This window comes from Aulonocara stuartgranti, assembly GCF_965226115.1.
Source record: "Aulonocara stuartgranti genome assembly, chromosome: 22".
NCBI lineage: Eukaryota > Metazoa > Chordata > Actinopteri > Cichliformes > Cichlidae > Aulonocara > Aulonocara stuartgranti.
Window position 1 is genome coordinate 1,356,430 of NC_138957.1, and position 23,571 is coordinate 1,380,000.

At 44.4% G+C, this 23,571-nt stretch overlaps 2 protein-coding genes across 3 annotated transcripts in view; one reads left to right on the forward strand and one right to left on the reverse strand.

The window, feature by feature from the left end:
• Nucleotides 1-7: 7 nt before the first annotated feature.
• sf3a3 (splicing factor 3a, subunit 3) lies at nucleotides 8-9,514 on the reverse strand. The gene is made up of 17 exons (XM_082521586.1): nucleotides 9,256-9,514; nucleotides 9,099-9,146; nucleotides 8,633-8,685; nucleotides 4,435-4,540; nucleotides 4,280-4,352; nucleotides 2,845-2,936; nucleotides 2,665-2,747; nucleotides 2,402-2,540; nucleotides 2,250-2,318; nucleotides 2,083-2,150; nucleotides 1,433-1,540; nucleotides 1,263-1,332; nucleotides 1,002-1,166; nucleotides 645-755; nucleotides 470-560; nucleotides 337-392; nucleotides 8-262 (listed from the first exon to the last, which is right to left on the reverse strand). The coding sequence occupies exons 1-17, from the start codon at nucleotides 9,349-9,351 to the stop codon at nucleotides 185-187; spliced, it is 1,506 nt and encodes a 501-aa protein (XP_082377712.1). The 5' UTR covers nucleotides 9,352-9,514; the 3' UTR covers nucleotides 8-184.
• Nucleotides 9,515-10,511: 997 nt separating this feature from the next.
• Nucleotides 10,512-23,571, forward strand: part of LOC309698873 (ubiquitin-conjugating enzyme E2 E2-like) — a 64,409-nt gene continuing 51,349 nt past the window's right edge. For both annotated transcript variants that reach the window (XM_082521624.1, XM_082521623.1), the window contains exons 1-2: nucleotides 10,512-10,644; nucleotides 15,074-15,271. In XM_082521624.1, coding sequence (XP_082377750.1) covers nucleotides 15,081-15,271 — 191 coding nt within the window. In that variant the 5' untranslated portion in view covers nucleotides 10,512-10,644; nucleotides 15,074-15,080. The remainder of the gene's footprint in view (nucleotides 10,645-15,073; nucleotides 15,272-23,571) is intronic.

Consider the following 23,571-nt stretch of genomic DNA (forward strand, 5'->3'; position numbering starts at 1 on the left):
ACAAGCGTGCTGACAAAAGTTTCTACTTTATTATGATCATAAATGGTCGCCACATTACAAAGTTATGAAAAGTTGGTGATGCTGTTAAAACCAACTCTACAGCTCACAAAGAAGAAACACGAGTAAACAGGATAAAATCAGAGTTTAAAGCAGCTGTTCAGAGTTGGTGTCTTTCAGCCCCCGTCTACAACAAGCCCTGTCTCTTCAGATCCTCGTAGGTCTTCTTGTTGACCACGTTTCCACTGGAGTCCTCGTACTCTTCCTGAAAAGCACATCAGCAAAAGCAATTAGCAGCTACACCACAACAAAACACAAATGTCTGCTGAGTGTAGGTACCTCTGTGTCTGGCTGCCACCGCTCTGATGCTTTCTGGGACTTGAGCTTTGCCCACACTACAGTGACATAAAACACATAAATACATTAACATCTGAACACGAGCTGCATTCAGAATCTGCTCCAATCAACTCACAGGACACAGCATCCTCGATCTGCGTGACGTTGGCAAAGTGAGCGGTGTTGGGGATTCCCAGGCAGCGCATCCCGTGAGCGTGTCTCCACTCCTTTAAACAAACATGGAAGTTCATCAACCTTTAAACGCCCCCACAGTCACTGCCAACCACGAGAAAACAACAACAGCAACATACTGCAAAGTGCCTCTGGAAGGCCTTGGGTCCTCTGTAAGTGTAGTTTCCACAGATCTCACAGTTGTAGTTGATGTTCAGCCCGTGCAGTTTATAGAGCCAGTATGGAATTGGCTGCAGGAGTGACAAACACACACGGTTACTGCGGGTGATCAGGTAGACAACAATGAAACATGTTATTTAAAAGTAGCCGTGACATTAAAGTGAGAGCGTGTCCTCTGAGGGATCTATCAGCGTCACGTAACAGCAGCGCAGGCTGCGTGTGGATCGACACGACTCGCGTTAACACATGCAGATTTCACACATGCGTGTTACTGAGGCCGTAACGGTTACTCTGTGCAGGTGTGTCTGCAGCTTTACCTTGCCGTCCCAGCCCAGTGGTAGGTTCTTGGGGTTGTAGATGATCTCGTTGTCTTCGTCTTCGCTCTCGCTTTCACTGACCTGCTCTTCCTCCTCCTCCTCACGCTCCTCTCCGGTCCTGGCCTGCTTCCTTTGCACGTTCTCATGAGTGAGCTGCCTTTGCTCCTGTAGCCACATACGCAACATATCAACATGTGGTTTCCTCACGAAGCCGGCTCGAAACACGAGCTCCAACAGCAGCATTAACACATCCAGACTCACCCCAAGGATCTCCACGTACTCGTATACTTGAGCTTCCAGGAAGGCGATTTCCTTGTTCCGCTCTGTGTCTCTGTTGGAGTGACGTAGGAAAGCATTAAGAACTACATACCGAACACTTTGATGAGACGTTATGAGGACGTGACATTCGAGGGACAGTTTTACACTCTTACTTTTTAGGTCCCTTTGCTTTGGGGTTCTTGGCAAACAGTGAAGGATCCAGTGATTCCAGGGACTTGCCTTTGGTGCTGAAGAGCCTCTGAGCTCTCTCCTCCAGGGTCCTGAACACAGACACATTCAACCATTAACTGCTGGCTACCAGCTGCCAGAACACCGACGTCCTTTTGACTCTGTTACAAGGCCCCAACTAGACTTTTGTACTGTGCCGTTTTAAACATGTCTCAACAAACACACTTGGCAAACACTAAAGACAGTTTCTGTCAGCTGCTTTGTTTTCCAGGTGCACAGCAGGCAAAACGTCCGACTGACCCACAGAGAGACGGCTTCAAACCAGCCGACAGGTGGGGTCAGCAGCTCTCTGCAGCTCTTTGTCATCCTCCTTGTCCACAGAGGTCACCACTCGATGGCTCTGCATATTTCATTTGGGGTTTTTTGAACAGCGGATGCTCTTTGTGGTCTCAAACTGGGCTCTCACTATACTAAGGACGCGCGGCGTGAGGTTATCTGTAGTTCACAGATGATTCCCTGTCCCCACAGAGCTGGTTTTCCAGTAATATTCTGCTTGGAATATGAAAACAATCAGCCTTTAATGCTGTAGAAAGTGAGTTATTACGCTGCTCCTGTCATGTTTCTAGAAGCTTACCCTCCACATTTCAGTCCCAAAGCCATGAGTGCTGACTTCAACCTGTCCAGACCCAAAGAGGCCAACTCCTACAGCAAAGAGGGAAACGGAGAGTAAACCAAATATGAAACCATTATTTATGCAAAACACTTTGACTTCAGTCACATGTCAACGAGGATTGATTTTACCTCCCAAGAGGAGAAAGCAGAGAGGTCCAGATGAGCACCTGCATGTGTCAAAGCACTACTCGTCTCTTTCTACAAATAATCACACGCAAGAAGTCAGAGAGGTTCCCAAAACCTAACCATCATCTCTCACTGGTCCCAGCAGAAGAACTTACAGGCCAGCCTGGAAAGGTCCCATTCTCCCATTTCTTCTCAAACTCTGACAGCACTTTGCCATAAAGGTCGTTCTGGTCGAGCAGCGGCTTGACCCGGTCTGTGTAGTCCTGCAGGTACTCCAGCAGCATCTCCAGATACCTGCAGAGCACGAGGCATTTAAACGTGTGCACTTCTGCATGCAACACTGACGTGTGACTGAGGAAGCAGATTCTTTACAGTTATGCTTCCAAGCTGACGTCTTGAATAAGCAGCATGGACTTACTTTTTGTATTCAGCATTTTTCCTGTCCTTGGGAATGTCGAACAGCTGGTCAAATGAAGACAGGTAGGTGATGTACTCCAGCTTCTGTACAGACACAGGGCACAGACAGCAGTCAGACACATCCTGGCTCGGAGGCTTATTCTTTATTAATGAGAATAAACGGCTACTTCAGGATCACAACCTCAGCTCCCTTTAAGTTGATGTACTTCAGGTAGCAGTCGTGCAGATCGAGGTATCGGCCGTATCCCTCCTCATCGGTGAAGTCCACCATATCTGCCATAAACACAAGTCATTCAGGCACTTTAAGCCTGGGTATGAAGGTCACAGATGTTACTTACAATAACTGTTAAGTGTAGTTATGCAACTGCAGAGCAGACGTGGGGGAACTCAACACAATAAAGTGTGTTTGGTAACCAAAGGCAGCCAGTGCTTTGCCTAAATGAGCCTTTTCATGAATGAAGAAAGAGTGTTGATGCTTTCATGGGGCAGCTAATCCAGCTGTGAGATGGTAACAACACCTACAGCCTGTCTGACACGTTCTCAAACACGAGGCTCTCTGTTAGTGGCGATTCGCAGCAGAACTGATTAGCATAAGCAGATGATCGATGCTTTGCATGCTTCTTTTCCAGTGAGCTCCGGCATCGATCACATTTCCTAATTTGACCCAAGAACAAAAGTAGCCAGAAAAACGTCTCCCTACAAACGTTACTGCTGCTCAACACTTACGACTACTAAACCGCCAGGTTTGGTAGTCGTGAAGCCAACTAATGGGTTCAAACCATTTAATAATATCATATTTGTGACGTTTACAAAGTGCTCTTCTGCACTTCAATGCTGCACAAATACTACGAGCTATTGTGCTTTTCCATGACACAGGTCTACTGTGCAGGTCTACGAACAGCCCAGCTTGTTTTCAACTCTATTTAACTTCCTACATTTGATCGATTGTTATCCAGTCAACTAAGCCAAGAACAATAAAAAGGCTGCTGACAGTCTGCTGCTACATGCTGACCACGTCCTGTTTATCTGGGAGAAAAAGGACACGGTCAGTATTCACATCTGCAAACATCTGATTATTAATCCTAATTTTGACCTTGGACCACGTCCTGATTGTTCCTCAGCTGTTACAAAATGAAATCAAACTTGTTGGCTGCTGTGTGGGTCTGTATAATTGAAAGTGTATTGGTATAAATGTGTGATGAATGTCATTCATTCATTCAGGCTCATTCAGAGGGAGCCTTCACCAACAGGATGGACACCAAACGGCACAAATTTCCTACAATTAGAACTAAAAGAGAAACTGTCAGTGATCAGCTGCTCTGATCGTCTTAGATCGCTGTGTTTTTATTTCAACTGCAGATTTCAAACACACGTGTGCAAAAACAATCTAACAACACTGATCTGATTCTCACACTTCAGTAATCGTTCTTCACACAAAGTGCTGCTTAATGCAGTGTAGCTACTTTCTATGAGTTTCCTCATTAGATCCCATTTTTGTTGTTGCAACAAATGAAAAAGTCAGGAAGCATTTGCTCCTCTAGCTGCTGTTCTGTGGGATTTGCATGTCGTGCAAACGTGTTCTTGACTCAGGACAAGCACGTGTTGTTTGAACTCACTCTGAGCCTCCTCGCTGGGGTTATCTCTGGCCTTCATCAGCTCCTCGAACTCTGCAGACATGGGGATGGAAATCTGCAGGAAGGACAACAGAAATCAGTTTCAAAGACCTGATGTACGCTTTCAGTTGACATTTTGGAATCAAAAGAATAAATACTTCATTGGGATGCTTTCGGTGGAACTCCTTTATCTGTTTGAGTCGGTTGTAGAACTCTGCAAACTCATTTGGTCCTGAGATGGCTGCAAGTTCGTCTCTCCTCATTCTGTCAGACAAATAATCCAGGAACACGAGAAGAACAAGAGGAAGTCATCAGGACAGCTGGTTTTTCTGAAGCAGCAGTCATGCATTCACCCCTGGACTTTTCAAGAGCCAATGGAGGTGCACAGGAGGTGCATGCTGACCAAGCTCTAAACCATCTTTACTCAGACAGTGGTCTATTACAAAGTGTGTGTACTGTCCTACTGCACTCGTGTGAGAACAGTGTAACTGTGCAGTCTTCACAGAGTGTGAGTCCTTTTGTCCTGTAGCCTCTATAAGCGCTTCTCCTCATATTATCCAGAGTTCAGATTCAAAAGCAGCTTAAGTGGAAGATTATCCTGATGGGCCATATTACAGGACGTCTTGCTTTTGTGTTCAGCCAATCAGGCATCAGACATAAGCTGCCACATGATTTCTGCCTTCTTTTGTTAAGTAAAACTGTTTCTCTTCAGTAGACAGACCGAATCTTTGAATGATGTAATCATCTACGTGCTGTAACAGCAGTGTGGTGAGCATCGCATTTAACACAATTCAGCCACTGTTGCTGACAGTGAAGCTACACAAATGTCAGTAAACACATCCACCAACTACCTGACTGACAGGATGCAGTATATGAGGCTGACCAGGGCTCTGTCTGAATTGGTGATGTGCAGTACAGCAGCTGTGCTGTCTCCATGTTGGCCTGCATTTGTATAGCGCTTTTCTAGTCCCTAAGGACCCCAAAGCGCTTTACACTACATTCAGTCATTCACCCATTCACACACTGGTGATGGCAGCTACATTGTAGCCACAGCTGCCCTGGGGCGCACTGACAGAGGCGAGGCTGCCGGACACTGGCGCCACCGGGCCCTCTGACCACCACCAGTAGGCAAACATGGGGTTAGTATTAGAGATGGACCGATCCGATATTACGTATCGGTATCGGTCCGATACTGACCTAAATTACTGGATCGGATATCGGAGAAAAATAAAAAATGTAATCCGATCCATTAAATATCATGAAAGCACCTCACAAAACTTGCAACACGCCGTAACTCACCTCAGAACGTTAGCACGTCGGAGCAGTATGCATCACGTGATAGAGCGGCTGTGGCATGCGGGACCTGTCGGTGGTCTGGATAGCATTTGGAGCTTCGCTAGCAACCCGGCATTTCATCTCCGACAAAGTTATCCCCGAGAGAAGTAAAGCAAGTGTGTAAGTCCATCTCTGAATGTTTGTAAAGCATTCCTGCGTTAAGCTTAACAAGCGATATATGGAGCGACTGCCTCTTCTTGCTGCTACTTCAATCATGAAACTGCTTAACGATCAGCTGATCGGCTTTTCTGTCGGGAGTACATCTCTCTTGTTTGCTTTTGGCCCACTTTGCACCAGAAAGAGGAAACCAGCGGCTGAACAACAGCAGCACGTTTAAGCTTGATAAGCTGTTGTTAGAATTTATTTAATATTACTTTCTACTCGAGGATCTTTTTCTACGTAGCTGACGGCTGGTAACTGTGCAGGGGCGGATCTAGCAAAGTTTAGCCAGGGGGGCCGATAGGGCATTAACAGGGAAAAGGGGGCACAAAGACATACTTTTCTTTCTTATTCTCATTTAAAATGTCGAGCTTTTAATAAATAATTATCTGACAGCCAAAGTTTTAATTTGATGCAAAATGAATAGAAGTCCATTACTGTATATAGTAACTATTAAGTCTAATATATATATATATATATATATCTATATATACCCTAGTAAGCTATAGTACTTTTTCCTTTGGGAAGGTACCATCTGTGCAGTCTGCAATTTTGTTGAAGAAAGATGTTGAATCTATTTAATATTTCTTGAAAAATAATTGATTTCTGTGCATTTTTTTTCACACTGCATCAAATTAAGGTTGATTACGTCGATTAAGCATCATGAGGTGGAGCGTGAGGGGTGGTTCCCTATTTTTTATTTATTTATTTTTGTTGTTGCTGGGAGTTGGAACCCTATTAGTTAGGTTGCTTAATATATATGCTAAGTACTCTTTAAAATACCAGAATAGGGAGGATGGTGCAGGTTTAAGTTTATTAGATTGATCAGTATTGCTGAACTATGAAATATTTTTTTTTGCATACAGGTATAACAGAATAGCTTTAGTGTAGTTGTTGTTTTAAACTTGAGTATGAACTTATACAAAATGCAGCAAGATATTTAAAAAACAGTTTTGTTGATTAAAAAACACTATATCGGATTCATATCGGTATCGGCAGATATCCAAATTTATGATATCGGTATCGGTATCGGACATAAAAAAGTGGTATCGTGCCATCTCTAGTTAGTATCTTGCCCAAGGATATTTGTCATGCAACCAGGAGGCAGCCTGGGATCGAACCACCGACCTTCTGATTAGTGGCTGACCTGCTCTGCCACCTGAGCTACAGCCACCCCAATGTTCACCATGTGCACCTCAGACATCCACCCACAAAAATACTCTGAACATCCTGCAGTGGTTGGATGTATTAGTAATGAGCAGAAGCAGAGGATTCTGTAGCCTTCAGAATGTGAACAAGACCAGAGCGATAGTGACCGACTTCAGAGGGAAGAGAAAGGCTACACGACCCACGTCCTCGGAGAGGATCTTGATGCGGTCGAGGAAAAAAGGACCCGATAGGGCTTTGGAGTTGACGTCAACAGGCTGACGTTACAACAGGCTGAAGTGGAAGACCGACAGGGGGCGTGGACTAGGGCTGCCACGATTAGTCGACTAGTCACGATTACGTCGACTATCAAAATAACCGTTTGTGGCAGCCCTAGCATGTACAAGAAGAGTGAGCATATATAAACAATGCAGGCTCAGATGCTTCAGTGTGAGGCGATTATCTCACTCAGTTGTTGCAAGCACATCACTTTTCTTTGGCGTGCTGGGGAAGCAGCATCGTGACACAGACTGAACAGACCGATTAGGAATGCTGGCTCTGTGGTCGGCTACAAACTGGACACCTGATGCTGGAGAGGTCGTGAACACACCGTTATCCACCATGAACAATCCCGACCACCCTCTGAAAAACTTAATCTTATCTTAATCTATCTAACTTAGGCGTGAAGCGTAGCTTTGAGCTTCTTGTGCTGCTGGTTCAGTGAATTTTGGTCAGAGTGCCGAAACCTGCAGCTTCAGAATCTGTGAGCTGTCTGCTTTTAGCCCCGACGGCGTGTCTGTGTGCGTGCCGTCACGTGAACGATCCACGCTCTGTGTTTACGTCTTTGGTGGGATCCATGTATCTGCTCTCATTTTGTGTTTTAGCTGTTTGGTGGTTGTTTAAATAGTTTTGTGAGCTTTAAGCTGAGGTTCTGGCGTTTCAGATAAAATATATTTATATTTAAAAATCGATTCAGGATTTACTGAATCGATATCGCTTTATACAAGCTAAAATCGATTTGAATTGGGAAATCAATTTTTTAAACCCAGGACCTAGCAAAAACAATTTGAGGTGTTATGTGCCTTCATGGAAATATGCCTTTGACACAGTTTGCTACTCCGATTCGTTATCAGACTTCAAATAACCAAAATATCTCCAGAATATTTCCTTGGACCCGTCTTTTCCAACAGTGTCCTCGTCTTGTGAGCCCTGGGCATGTCCTTTCAGGTGCCTTGTTCAGTAATGCTACAGCTCACGTTTTTCTTCACAATTTGGTGTCATTTGGTCTTCTATCCTGCTCACACGCCCAACATACTGCTATGCCCAGCTGTAGTAGTATTATCACCTAGCTGTTTCTGAGTGATTTGCTACTAGACTGGTGAATAAACCCGCGTGTGTGTGGACCCCAAGTTAGAGAACAACAACAATGTCACAGTAGAGCAGACGATAGTCTAGCAGATTCACATCATTTCCAGAAGTGGTGAGATTGGAGCTGACGTTAACCATCTCCTGTCATGTGCCACATGTAAGAAACGTTACGTCCTCATCCTGACTGTCACAAGATTTTTCAGGCTTCTCGTGTGAATACACCTTTAGTTGGTCTACTTTTCAAGTAACTGCTCAAAAGTTTGTTTCTTTACTTCTGTAACCGCACAAAGGTCCAGCCAACATATCTATATTTGAGTGGAAATGACTGTTCGCTAAGAAAACACTCACCCATCTTTGTCTTCATACAGGTCTCTGAGATTTGCGCTCACTTCCATATACCTCTGCAAGAAGAAGCGCAGACACCTTTTTACCAGCGTTGACCATTAACAGTGAAAAGCTGCTAATTATCAGAAGTGATTCTTTGTCTCCAATGTGCGTCTCTGAAGTCAGGTTTTAACCATTTATATTTTACACCTAGTTTTAATGACCTCTGACGCACTTGGGGGCAGATTTTTGGGGTGTCATTTCGTTGTGACACCGCTTCATTCAGTACATCTGATTACGTTCTTTATCTGACCTCTTTTCCCGTGATTAGTGTAAGAAAATGCATCAAATCCGCTAATAAATAGTGCTTTGCACGTTTACAAAATTGTAACCTGGGTTTTATGAAAGGTTAGTTATTCGTTGAATTGCCAGCAAATACTATTAGCCAGGTAGTGAGAACAGTTTTAAATGAGTCCAAACTCTTACTCACATCCAACATCGCTCTTGTTCGATGGTCAGAATTGATTTGTTCACGCAGCTGAAATGAGAGTTGGAAAAAACACACGGACAAATGTTAATTTCAGCGTTTCTGGGATTCACGACCAAGCGTAGCAATGCTAAAGCTAGCCTTAAGTAGCACCACTTACCGTCGACTTCTTGTGTAACATTTCTTTAGTTTTAGCATCCATTAGCCTCTCTTTCTCTTCGTGATAGCGACGCTGTTGTTCTAATATAGTTTCCATTGTCCGAAAAAATGTAGAACGTTTACTGGAGACGAAGTAAGGTTTCTAATGGGGTAGAATACAAATGAACGAAAGCGGCAATACCCGCCGTATCTGGTACGTTTGTTTTCAATGGCGCATGTCGCCGAGCTAACGGCCCGCACTCTATTAGCCGTATGAGAAACATGAACCCGTGGAAGGGTTCCGCAGTGGTCATGTCCGTCTACAATACTTCTATATTTTTTTTATCTGAAGCCTTTCGACAGTTAATAATAACATTGGTTCCAGTTTATTTTTAGACAATTACCGTGAAATCCTTTGACACAAATTGTTGAAAGTAATGGTTTCGTTTAGATTTTGACCGTTTTAGCTAGATGAGTTGATGGGCATAACAGCAATTCCTTTCAAGAGGATCCCTGGTGTTTACATTACTGAAATGTAGAAACTGCTTCTGAAAAGTACTCTTTTTCAACGTGACGGGTTGGCACCACACCGTGCACGGTCTGTGCCGCGTGCTCGGTGTTCTCTTTGCACTTCCTTTGTAGTCTACACTACCATCAAAGCCTGCCATAACACACAACGCACCCTCGCGGAGGCGCGCGCACGAAGGCAGTCTGGAGCCGTCAAGCGTCGGATTGGTTAAAGAGAAAAAGACCGGAAGTGTGAACTCTACGTCTTAACATAAAATACGTCCATTCATCCATCTTCTTCGGAGGGCTTGTTTTTTCAATCAGTTGCTTGATTCAATAAAAAAAAATAATCTGAACTAGGTTGCATTATAGACTGACATGTTTGTATATTCCTTGTGATTTTTTCGGCAATTTTCACTGGTATCAAAATAAAATCCAAATTTAAAAATGTAATGGTTTGAAATAACATGTTACACAGTATGATCAGGGAAGATAAAGCAAATAGGCTAACGAGTGCAAAACTATTCTATGAGTATTGATATTGGGTGAAAGGACATTACAAGCCTCAGGTCTACTCGTGCACACGTGAAAAATTACAGAGATTAAACAGATCGCCAGTGTAATTTTTTTAACCTCATTTGGAATAAGTTAAAGTGTATTGCATCATATGAATATTGTTTTTTATAGGCAGTCTTCAGGGGAAATAAGCCACAGGCTTTTATTTTGACAGATCACACCGGAAACCCTGCTCGTCACGGTCGCTAACGTGACAGTCGCGGTTCCACCACATTCTCGAGCAGTCAGTCAAAGCAGCGGACAGTAAAAAGAAGCGGACGAGCAGCGTTGCGGATTTACAGAATAAACAGTGGAGCTCATAACACATACGTCCAGCCAGCTTATAAAGGTGAGCTGCTCGTATTCTTCTGTAATGGAGTCCACTCTATGAAGACAACGAAGATTTATTGGGTTATTTTGTGGGGAAGGGGGCGGGGGTGGTGGTGGTGGGGGGCATCCATTCTGTCTTTTGTGCTGGAGCAGATTTGGCAGCGGTCACTGAGGTCCGCTGCTGTAGAGGAGAGATGTCGGACAAGTGTGTCCTTCAGCTTTATCTTCTTCGGCGCGTATAAAGATTGCGAGGCTGTCTTGCTGTTAACTCTTCACACAGCCAACAAAACAGGCGATCCGGGCCGCGGGAGCTCGCTGGCCCCTCATCTACAGCTCTGTGAGCTGTTTGATGTGGACTAAAGAGGGTTCCCCCGAACGTGGTCTAAAATCTGAGCAGATTTAAACCCGTTTCTCATTAAACGACTGTGTGTATACCATACGAGACCTTTAGAGTCATAGGCAGATGCACATTAATTCGGCATATAGCCATGCACCTAACTGAACTTACTAAAATGTAAACTATAATAATCGTTGGCCCAGTCGTCACTCAACCGTTAACAGCGAAATAGCCTTGCTAGGAATCCGAGCCAAAAGTGGGAATTCCCTCTTTACAGAGTCGGGTACAGGAAAGGTTCAGCCGGAGAGAAAACCCAAACTCGTAACTGTTTAATGAGCCGTTAGCCTCAGACAAAAGAACAGAATGAATCCACGGGACTGTGAGTGCCCTGCTGGGTGGGATCTATGTGTAGACTCGCTCAGTGACCGGTTGAGCTGTTGTGACAGTTTGGGAAAGAAAACATCCTCCGAAAGCCCAACACGAACCACCGGTATGTCTCCAACTTTTGGTTTCAGTATGTTTGTCCTCACCTGACAACTGGAAACACGCAGATGTGTACAGAGCTGTTAGCAGCTCACCCTGAGGTCTGAAACGATGTCCTTCTGTGTCACTCTAACCCCACCAAAAACTGGAGTGAGGTATCAGCTCTCCACCACAGTTAACTGCACAGTCTTCATGCTGCAGCTGTTTGTCAGATGTCAAAGGTGGAGTGAGCTAACCAAAGCCACTGTCATGTACACCGCCCGTCTGTCCTTACTGACTGTGATTCTATATTCACGTGAGCAGCAAAAATGCCCTCACAGCCATTCGTCTGTGTCATGCATTTTTCATTGCACACCAGGGAATGTAAATAGAGGCATTCACCTTGAGCTCCTCTCTCACATACACAATAATGGGGACAATTGATTTAGCGAGGCTGACCTTGTAGGTGTCTTTTTCTGAGACTCGTAGGTTGTGACTGACAAACGTTCAGCCTGGCTGAATGTCAGAATGAACCACACCAGAGCTCGGTGTTTAACTAATGACATCTGCGGGTGTATCTTTGGATGAGGACACAGGATAACACTGCTTGTTTTTATTATCATTCAGCAGTCCAACGGCAGCAGGTTGTTGTCAGTAGGCTGTCTCCTCCTTTATCGGACAGAGAATCACGGCTGTTTTTAGAGTTCTGCAAAAGGACCTTTTTCTGATCCAGCATGACTGATGTGGGTTCAGTGCACAGATAAGGTAAACAACGTTGGATGAACTTGAGTGGGGCAGTCTTCCTGCACACAGATTTGTTTTGGGTTTTTTTAAACAAACCTTTGATTATTTCTTCACACTCCTGTTCTTGGTGAACTCCGTTGTCTTCCTTCCTTATTCTGGCCCACTTGTCAACCAGTAGGCATTTGACCCATGCATATATCATCCTCCTTTGGATTTTGGAGGGCTACACAGGAGCGTGTTTGCAGTGGGTGAAAACCCCGTTCCGCCTGCTATCTAAATGAAAGCGTGTAGGCAGACGGGCACATAGTGTGTAACAACAGCCCTATGACATGTATACAGTTCAATGAGCAATAAGTTACCAGTATGACAATGTTACGATCACACAAACATATTTTCCATAATGTTATTTAAGGTGATGTTTTTCCTTCTTCGATCTGCTACCCAGAAAATACGTCGTTGGCTCGGTGACCTCAACTCCTTGTTGATGATTGCGAGGTGGAAAATCTCTGAGGCTTTGACTTGTTGTAGTTGTGCTCAGCGGCTCAGCAATCTGATGAATTTCTGTTGTCCACAGTTTAACTTTCAAACCCAAAGTATCTCCCTTCATTCCATTCATGGATTCACTGCACAGTGCCTTATAGGGTGGCTGAAGCCACAAACCTAAACTACCAGTTAATTCTTTGATACTTCTCAAGTCTGAATGAAAACAGATGTGCAGATGGAATAATGCTGGATTAAGACACCTCAGATTGAAAAAAATCAGCTTGATTGGATCATCATCGGCTCCTTATGAGCTTCAGAGAAATGACTGCATATCAGACCGTGAGGCCTCCCCTTAAACTTCCCAATATGTCTGCATGCTTGTGTGTGGTGGCAGTGACTACATGGCAGCATGAGTTTGTGATTCCCTTGAAGCACATATCCAAATACCAGTGGCTGTGAGCATGACCTGGACATTTTGAAACCTCCAAACTGTGAGAACATTGCTGTGTGAACAAGCTTACGAAATGTGTGCTGTTTCATAAAATGTTACACTGCACTTGTACGGCAGAGTCGTGGAGGCAACTGTCAGGATACGGGGGACAAGGACAGCCACGAATGTCCAGCTTACTGGGTTTTGCTCAGCAATATGCGAAAGATCAACTGGCTGAACTGGGACACAGAATTAACAGCCTGCACAGAGGAAGGTGTTTGACCACAGCACAGGTGAAGGCTCCCCCATGCCCCCCATGAGTACTAGTGCCAAGAAACGGAAAGGCCCACAAGCAAAACTCGAGGACCTGCAGCCACTACTTGGAACGTTGTTGCAGCGCAGCAAAGCTGTTGGTTTCTCAGAGTGACATCGTTGTACCATAAATCGGCTCGGATCCCTTCTTCAGCTGCACTGTGAGAAATGCACAGATGCTGTTTGTGTGACTGATGCTATCGACACAGCATCCTGAGTTCGTAATTACAGCTTTAAATATAAAAGCCAGCCCTGACTGTTGTGAAACAGGCGTGTAACCCACAGCACAGATTTTCTAACACACCCTGCAAACAGGGTGTTGAGCATGAGCTGGAAGCTGGAGAAGCCTGCAGTCGAAGCAGATCCCAGGTTGAACTGTGGTTTTGTGATTCATACAGGATTCCCAGAAACTGGAGTGTGTCCTGATGAACATGTGACTGCTGTGTGAAAGCAGAAATCAGGTGTCCTTTAAAGTGCAGGACAGACTGTTCGACTTACTATTTGCAGTTTTACTGTTTACCATTTCAAAATGTGTACTTCTCACTGACTCTATAAAAAACAGCCATTTGAAGCTTGACTGTTGGGATATTGCCTTCAGCATGCAAATCAACAACAAACACTTACCTTTTCAAGAAGAACTAAAAAGATGTGTGCACATAAAACGGTGTCAGGGAAGGCAGCTGAAAGAGTTTTACGTGACACGTTAAAGAGGCGTTCGACTGGATGATCAAGGCTCAGACGTATGAGAGTGAAAATCCCTCTGAAAGGGCGACAGCTTCTTTGCAGGAAAGGCGTCAGATTATTGAACAGAGACATGAAAATAGTAAAAGATGGAAGACGTGTGTAGTGTCTTTGTCTGTGTCAGAAAGCTCTCATCCATCTGTCTCTTGTTCAGTTCGGACCTAAGCTCTCTTTGTCACGTGCCGCTTTATCTTCTGCTGCGTCTTCTCCTTGCTCATTTCCATCCTCCTCCTCTCCCATACCTCCTCCTTCCTTCACTCGCATACCTGCCACGCCTCCATGTTCATCCTTGTCTCCACACTTGTCCCCCTGCACCTCTGTGTGGTTGCAGACGTCCTCGTTTCCTGTGTAGCTCGTTTTACTCGTCTTTTTCACTCCCACACAAGACAAAACCAAACATAATTAATAGCAACGGGTGACGCAGCTTGTGTTGTCATAAATAATAGGTAAATGAAACTGTAAATTTGTTTTTGGTCGATTATTTTTTGGTTACAACAAAGCTTCTTGGAAATAAATCTTATGTTGTTGTTTAAATGGAGCCACGTTTGTAAGGAAAATGCATCTGTGGGTTGAGCAGCAGAGGTGAGGATGTGACGAAAGGCCATGAAAATCCTGCCAAATCTTCTCTGTCGGTGCCAAACAGCTTATTGTGCTATTGACTCGTGTTCACTGTTGTTTATTAGGTTGGGTAATTGACGTCTGAAGAAATCAGACGGGGCCTAAGCAGCATGTGGAACAGTCCCCACAGCCTGGCGCCTCCTCATGCTGGTCACCAGCTTGGTCACACACTGCTGTGGGATCCCACAGCAGTGTGTGACCAAGCTGTATTTAAAACTGTGTTTCTCAGATGACCGACCTGCAGTGAAGGTTGAGTAAACCTCTTCAGGTGTGCTCGTTACGTGCCGTTAAAGCCTGTGTGCATGTGCAACCATCCCACAGCGTCGCCATGTCCAGTGAGGTGCAGCCGAGGCCGGACGACAGCCCCAACACCAGTGGGGGGAGTTCGGACGCCGAGCAGAGGGAGGCGGCTCCTCCGGAGCAGCCGGGCCCCGAGCAACGGGACCAGGCCCAGCCCAAAAAGAAGGAGGCCAAAATCTCCAGTAAGACCGCTGCCAAGCTCTCCACCAGTGCCAAGAGGTAAAGCTCAGTGCGCTCACTCTGTTTTGCGTTGTGCACTCTGCTGGGTGTGCGCCCGTTTAGCTTCTTGAGTAGTCGTCTGTCGCTCACTTGTTCTCTGTGGTACTGCTGTTTAAATTGCTGCTTTGGTTTTGCAGTCAAAAGCCAGCATCAGCGCTGCACTGTAACCTTCTGTTAATGAGGTTACAGTGCAGCCACTGTGAAATAAACACTAAACACGAGATGCAACATTAGGACACTCATTAGATAACTGGTTAAATAAAAAGTAGGCGAGTTATGAAATGATGAAAGTACCGCCTGCTTGTATCTAATACATCTTTGTTGTTAAATCGAGTAGTAACAGGAAAAAACACATACTGGTGTTCTAATACTGATAATGGTGGCGTTTGGCACCTGTAAAGCAGCTGTGCTGAGCTTCTCTAAGCATGACAATACAAATGTTCTACGGTGTTATTGGATATGGAGTAGGGCTGGGCGATATAAACGGTATAAATTTGGCCAACGATAGAGATTTTGACTATACCACTCTATCGCGACCGCGCATGTTGATGATGTCATCAAGCGGCGCCTGTTTTGGTCGAAAGAATCGCAGCAGCTAAAACCATTATCATCTGCAAATTATGCCGACAGTCACAGCAAAGAGATGAAGCACTTTTGAAATATGGGGAAAGCCAAAAACTGCGCTTCCTCCACTTCCGTAACATTGATTGATTAATGCTGAATTCTCTGGCAGCTGTTCTGTTCCCATGTTGTTGCAGTATATTAATAACTAACCTCGTATTGTGGATGAATAATCTCAGTTGTTCTCCTGACTGACGTTTGGCCCGTGTACAGCATCCTGCTATGCGACTGCATTTGTCCCTGACCACCAGAATCCCTCACGTTAACTTTTATCCAGTGGAAAAAAAATTGGCGTTCATCCTCCAGCTTCACTGTGCTAATGTTATGCTAACATAGCTGTGTCGCTAGCAATCACGTAGCACAACATTATATACCAGGTAGTCCAACTTCAGTAACCCTGCAAACGCCACTGCTGTTTAGTTTTCTGTCTTCATTTATGTTGGAAGTGATAGCAGAGCTGAACGTTTGAATGTTTCAGAAATCTCTCAGTCAGAACATGCTTTAACATGTTTAGGTGGAAACTAGCGAGCTAACTTCCTGTTAACTTTTAACTCCGTTAAATTTAATAACTTCTGTTTTCATGGATGTAAAACTTAATTGTTACACCTGGTAAAGCAGCAACGCTGATGATTTAATTAAAGATGAAAGAATTTAGACGTTTTTAACTCTCAGTGTTCGTTTGACTTTGGGACCTGAAGTAGACGGAGTTTTGGACCCAGATTACTCTGAAGCTCCTCACTACGGCAGCGTAATGCTCTGACGATCCATCAAGCAGTGCGGCTTACCAAAGTTGTACTAAAACATTTTTAACAGATTTCTGCCAAAATCAGTTCGAGGTCAGTAAGCACAACCAGAATTCATACATAAGGCACACTCTCGATTTTTGAGAAAATTAAAGGATTTTAAGTCCTTATAGTGTGGAAAATACGTTATACAGAAGAAAAGAATATATCACGATATATATCGTTACCGCACGTGCTTCAAATTATATCGCGATATGCAGCTGTCTTTAAGCCTCCAGGTCCCAAGGACAGAGTTGGTGTAGTGTCTGTTTGCACCCGTGGTGCTGCTGCCTGTCCTGCTGCCAGGCAGCAATGTCTTTCTGAATCAAACACAGGATTTTCATTTATAAGAGCTTGCAGGTTTCCCCAAACTGATAAACAGTGCATTTGCATCATGACTGAATCTAGCAGCACTGACTAACTGTGAGCTGCGGGATCAGTTTCATGATCTTTAATATGCAAATTGTCATGACCACTGATCAATGGCCATGAGTCCCATTCACAGAGAGCTGGGGAATGGCTGCAATCACAGCATTGTACGATGGTGACAGATGCACCCTTAGGCCCCTCCTCCATTCAGAGGTGGGCTTTCCCTTTTTCACATACGTGGTGGTGTTCCAGGGTAGAATAACAGAGCTCTCTTTGCCACTTCTTCAAAGTATTAAGACGCAGTTCCAAAGGCAAACCCACTTGTCTGGTGCTGAGAGCGGTGCTGTTGCTGAGGTTGGGGTCATCCTGTAATCTCTTACAAACTACCTCCAGTGTTTTAGTGACTGGAACACAAGTGAAGAGAGATGTGACATCGTATGAGACCGTGGTTTCATCTGCCTCACCTTCTCTTCAAAACCCAAGCTGTTCTGGATGTGGTGTTCAGAGCTGCCTACCAATGGGCTTGAGCTGGTTTGAGTCAAGCAATCCATTAATGTGAAAAGGGATCATCTCTGAGTCAAGGATGGTCCAAGGATGCAACTAAGGGTGCATTTACAATGCTGTGATCTTAGCCTTGGCCATTGATGGTCATTGGTACATCGTATTGCATATTAATGATCACGAAACGGAGCTCACAGCTGATTGTTACAGAGGGGTGCTCGTGTTGGTCATTACACAGATGTTATAAGGTTGTAAACCTGCAGTCAGCTGAGACTGAAGAAGCCACCTGGATGATGATGAAACGTTTCTCAGCTTCCTGGGATTTTCTTACCTGAAAGATTCAAGTTTTGTTTTTATTTACATTCATTAATTTTGTGTGTAAACAGCTGATTATGAAGGGCTGATGTTAGCTGATTAATACACCACAGCACGTCATCGCCACAATCCCTGGTTAACTAATTAATCATTGATGATTGGTTATTAATGCTGAATACAGTATCACTTAATGTATTATCACTTACCACTAGTAAATGGCCTGTATTTGTATAGCGCCTTACTAGTCCCTAAGGACCCCAAAGCGCTTTACATACCCAGTCATCCACCCATTCACACACTGGTGATAGCAGCTACATTGTAGCCACAGCCGCCCTGGGGCGCACTGACAGAGGCGAGGCTGCCGGACACTGGCGCCACCGGGCCCTCTGACCACCACCAGTCACTAGTGTCATTAACATAGTTAATATCAGCACTATTGTACATACTGATATACAGTGGGGCAAAAAAGTATTTAGTCAGCCACCGATTGTGCAAGTTCCCCCACCTAAAATGATGACAGAGGTCAGTAATTTGCACCAGAGGTACACTTCAACTGTGAGAGACAGAATGTGAAAAAAAAATCCATGAATCCACATGGTAGGATTTGTAAAGAATTTATTCGTAAATCAGGGTGGAAAATAAGTATTTGGTCAATAACAAAAATACAACTCAATACTTTGTAACATAACCTTTGTTGGCAATAACAGAGGTCAAACGTTTACTATAGGTCTTTACCAGGTTTGCACACACAGTAGCTGGTATTTTGGCCCATTCCTCCATGCAGATCTTCTCGAGAGCAGTGATGTTTTGGGGCTGTCGCCGAGCAACACGGACTTTCAACTCCCGCCACAGATTTTCTATGGGGTTGAGGTCTGGAGACTGGCTAGGCCACTCCAGGACTTTCAAATGCTTCTTACGGAGCCACTCCTTTGTTGCCCGGGCGGTGTGTTTTGGATCATTGTCATGTTGGAAGACCCAGCCTCGTTTCATCTTCAAAGTTCTCACTGATGGAAGGAGGTTTTGGCTCAAAATCTCACGATACATGGCCCCATTCATTCTGTCCTTAACACGGATCAGTCGTCCTGTCCCCTTGGCAGAAAAACAGCCCCATAGCATGATGTTTCCACCCCCATGCTTCACAGTAGGTATGGTGTTCTTGGGATGCAACTCAGTATTCTTCTTCCTCCAAACACGACGAGTTGAGTTTATACCAAAAAGTTCTACTTTGGTTTCATCTGACCACATGACATTCTCCCAATCCTCTGCTGTATCATCCATGTGCTCTCTGGCAAACTTCAGACGGGCCTGGACATGCACTGGCTTCAGCAGCGGAACACGTCTGGCACTGCGGGATTTGATTCCCTGCCGTTGTAGTGTGTTACTGATGGTGACCTTTGTTACTTTGGTCCCAGCTCTCTGCAGGTCATTCACCAGGTCCCCCCGTGTGGTTCTGGGATCTTTGCTCACCGTTCTCATGATCATTTTGACCCCACGGGATGAGATCTTGCGTGGAGCCCCAGATCGAGGGAGATTATCAGTGGTCTTGTATGTCTTCCATTTTCTGATGATTGCTCCCACAGTTGATTTTTTCACACCAAGCTGCTTGCCTATTGTAGATTCACTCTTCCCAGTCTGGTGCAGGTCTACAATACTTTTCCTGGTGTCCTTCGAAAGCTCTTTGGTCTTGGCCATGGCGGAGTTTGGAGTCTGACTGTTTGAGGCTGTGGACAGGTGTCTTTTATACAGATGATGAGTTCAAACAGGTGCCATTCATACAGGTAACGAGTGGGGGACAGAAAAGCTTCTTACAGAAGACGTTACAGGTCTGTGAGAGCCAGAGATTTTCCTTGTTTGAGGTGACCAAATACTTATTTTCCACCCTGATTTACCAATAAATTCTTTACAAATCCTACCATGTGGATTCATGGATTTTTTTTTCACATTCTGTCTCTCACAGTTGAAGTGTACCTCTGGTGCAAATTACTGACCTCTGTCATCATTTTAGGTGGGGGAACTTGCACAATCGGTGGCTGACTAAATACTTTTTTGCCCCACTGTACATTGTTGCTCGTGTCTGTGCCTCGTTTGTTGTGTGTCTGTTTATTCCACTGACCTCTTGAAGGGAACGAGGAATTTTCCTCAGCATTAATAAAATTCTTATCTTAATTGTTTAACAGCAGGAAGCTGTTTAGAGGCCAACAAGCAAAAAATAAATCAACAAACTGGAAAAAGTCCTCATTATGTCACATGTTGCTCTGTTACTCACCAGTTCATGGCAGGTTGAAACTGGGTATACTGGTGTGCTGACACTGGTTGTCTGGCCAGCAGCAGAGAGCTGCTCCTATGTTGATGCCAGAGCTGCTGAGAAAGTGCTTGTTGTTCTCCACACCGTCACTTATCGGCAGCTGTGCTGTTGATGAACGACATGCAGGAAGTGCAAGAACAGCTTTACCTAAATAAAGGCGTTATTCTACTACTCTTAATTATATTATCTGGGAGCTGCTTAATTAGTGTCAGATCCAGTCTGCAGCAGCTCCAAACAGCCATCATCAAGTGTTCCTGTCCCGCATGGGCACACACAGGTGGGCTGAAAACACTGAGAGTCAGGTGGAGACCAGAGATGGACCACTTTGAAGTTCATTGGCTGGTTGTGATTTTCCTTCTTAGTACAAATACTGTAAACCTTTATTTCATGGAAGTCAGATGTAATCACTCTTTAGGTCTTCATTTTTACTCAAAACTGCAGCAGTTTAGAGCACACACACACACACACACACACACACACACACACACACATACACACGTGCACGCACGCACACACACACGTGCACACACACACACGCATGCACACACACACACACACACACACGTGTACACGCACACACACACACACACGTGCACACACACACACACACATGCGTGCGCACACACACACACGTGCACACACACGTGCACGCACGCACACACACGTGCACGCACGCACACGCATGCACACACGCACACACACACACACACATGCGTGCGCACACACACACACGTGCACACGCACACACACACACACACACGTGCACACACACATGCGTGCGCACACGCACACACACGTGCACACACACGCACACACACACACGTGCACACACACGCACACATGCGTGCGCACACACACACACACGCGTGCGCACACACACACGCACACACACACACACGTGCACACACACACATGCGTACGCACACACACACGTGCACACACACACGTGCACACACACACATGCGTGCGCACACGCACACACATGTGCACGCAGTAGTTGAGGAACATTGGCACGTACAGGTAACTTTATCTACACATGAGGCTGGTTGCAGCGTGGCAGTGCTGCGTGTTCACTGTGTCATGTAGGACTGCTGTGTTCCTGCTGTTATGCTGGAGCTCTTTAATCCAGCTGATAGTTGTAATTTACTTTAATATAACTTGTTATTTAATGAATATTTAATGAAATAGAATTTACATTTGGATTTAATAAAACAAACAGGAAAACACAAGAACAGATTATTATTTTTTATTAAGATGAAAAAATCCATTTATCGACATACAAATGTATTTATTTTATAGAAAAAAATGTTGAATCATTTCTCAGAGAACACCCAAATCTTACATTTGGGAAAAATGTGTTTCTTACTTGCCTAATAAATAATAAAATCATTTTTAGTTATTAACATGTTTTTTCCCTAAAATGTTCTAATATAATCTGATAAATGAGTTTCCCACGGTCTGTGAAGTAAGTCTCAAAATGACAGCGATGCCAAAGACATGCTGCACAGCAGCGTTACAGCTGTGTACTGTGGCTGTCTCACACTGCTTTGTGTGTTTGAAGTGTCTTTTAATAAAAGCACAAGGAGTGCAGTGAAGTCGCTGCTGAGGCTCATACTTTCTTTCAGCAAAGATTTGGTTTGATGTGTGTGTGGACACTCCGTGTGGACTATGTGTGTCCACACAGAGTGTCCACACAGTGTGGACACTCCGTGTGGAGCTGGGAAAGAGCCATCTGAGAGAAATGTTTATAGTTCATATCAGGGTTCGGTTACATCAGTCAGCTGCTTAAATCTGTTATCCCCCCCCCGCGTGCTTTCTAAAGTGGGCTCTTTATTTCAGCTGTTGTGAGGCGAGACAATGACTGGGACTGTAACGTGTAGAGGACAGCACTTAATCACAGCCTTTGTGCACACAGTTTGCAGAGCGTGCACTCTGCTTTAAAGAGCCCAAACATCAGACTGTCTGCGCCCCTTCCAGCAGAGTCGTTGTCGTTTCGAGCCTGGACGTGTCTGTTGGGGTCGTGTGCGGTACGACTGTTTGAGTGTCCGTGAACATTTTCAGCAGTCGTTGTGTTTTTGGGAGTTAGCAGCCCAAACATTAGCACGTGTGCTGCAGGCTGCTCCTCTTGGACTGTGTGTGTCAGGATAACTTGATGTGGCTCTAACTCTAATCCAAGCACACGGCTGACTTGGCCTGGTATTATTCTCGCTGTCATTGGCCTGTTTGCTGGCTGTCAGAGCACGGACAGGACTTTTATCGACTTTATGACATATTTCTACTGAGGAAGCTCATCCATGATGATTATCTTCACCACGTGAGTCATGTTAGTTTTTGTTTTGTATGAAATACATTTTCACATCTTGTTGTATCTGTTACATCAAAAGCCGTCCACGTGCTGTATTCACACTTTGAAAATCATAATGCATATATGACAAATGCTTCATCGTGCAGCATTTCATCAATGGGAGTGTGTGGATTTGCTCGTGCGTGCACTGGATATTATATCTATATTATTATATGAAATGAGGTCAGTCATAGCAGACGCTGCATCAGATACATACAGAGAGGACCTCTCGTCCACAGTGGGGGCCGTGCCATAAAAATAAGGACCTCGAGGGTAACCACTTAAGGTTTATTTGACTGGTAGCTTTTGTAATAAATCATCAGGTGCTGCACATGCAAAGCTGCTTGTATACGTCATAGACTGATCCACATACATGCAGAGTGTAACAGTGTATTCATGCACTGTGGAGCCTCGTGCACACGCATGAAGAACTGGGACTATAATCAGAGGCGCCTTTCCTTTCAGGTTCATCTCACTGCTCTCACTAACAGGTTCCCAGCTGCACTAGGGCTGCTCGATTATGGCAAAAATGATAATCACGATTATTTTCACTGAAATTGAGATCACGATTATTTGACGATATTTATTTAACCCTTTAAGACCTACTATAGAACCAAGTCCACCAGAGCTTATATTATTTTTTTACATGCTGTAGTGCCATTTGTGGGAGCATTTCAAGTTGCTATACATCAATACAACTGTTATAGCCCATATTTTAATAATATGTATGCATTAAGTGCATAGTAATTACATAAATTGCAAAAAAGTGCAATAAACTACAAAAAAAATTGAAAATTGCTTTTGTTTTGTTTACATATATTTCTACTTGGAGAAATTTAAGAGGTTTATCCCTCAAAACTTTAAATACAATAAAGTTGCAAAAAATAGTTTCCCACCACAGGAAATTTATTTTGAGTGTCTTCATAGTTTTATTTTGGAGATACAGCAATTTTTATATACTGCAGGAAAAACAAAAAACAATCCTATGATGCAAATTTGCAAAGAAAACAGCAGGTGCATCATTTCACTGTGGGAAGTGTTACGAACAGCTGATAGGAACGGC

Coding starts and splice junctions, on each gene's coding strand:
- sf3a3 (XM_082521586.1), bottom strand. CDS start 9,351: ATGGAAACTATATTAGAACAACAGCGTCGCTATCACGAAGAGAAAGAG. Junction 8,686..9,098: donor GAACAAGAGCGATGTTGGAT/GTGAGTAAGAGT, acceptor TTCTTCTTGCAG/AGGTATATGGAAGTGAGCGC. Junction 1,333..1,432: donor AAAGCAAAGGGACCTAAAAA/GTAAGAGTGTAA, acceptor TCACTCCAACAG/AGACACAGAGCGGAACAAGG.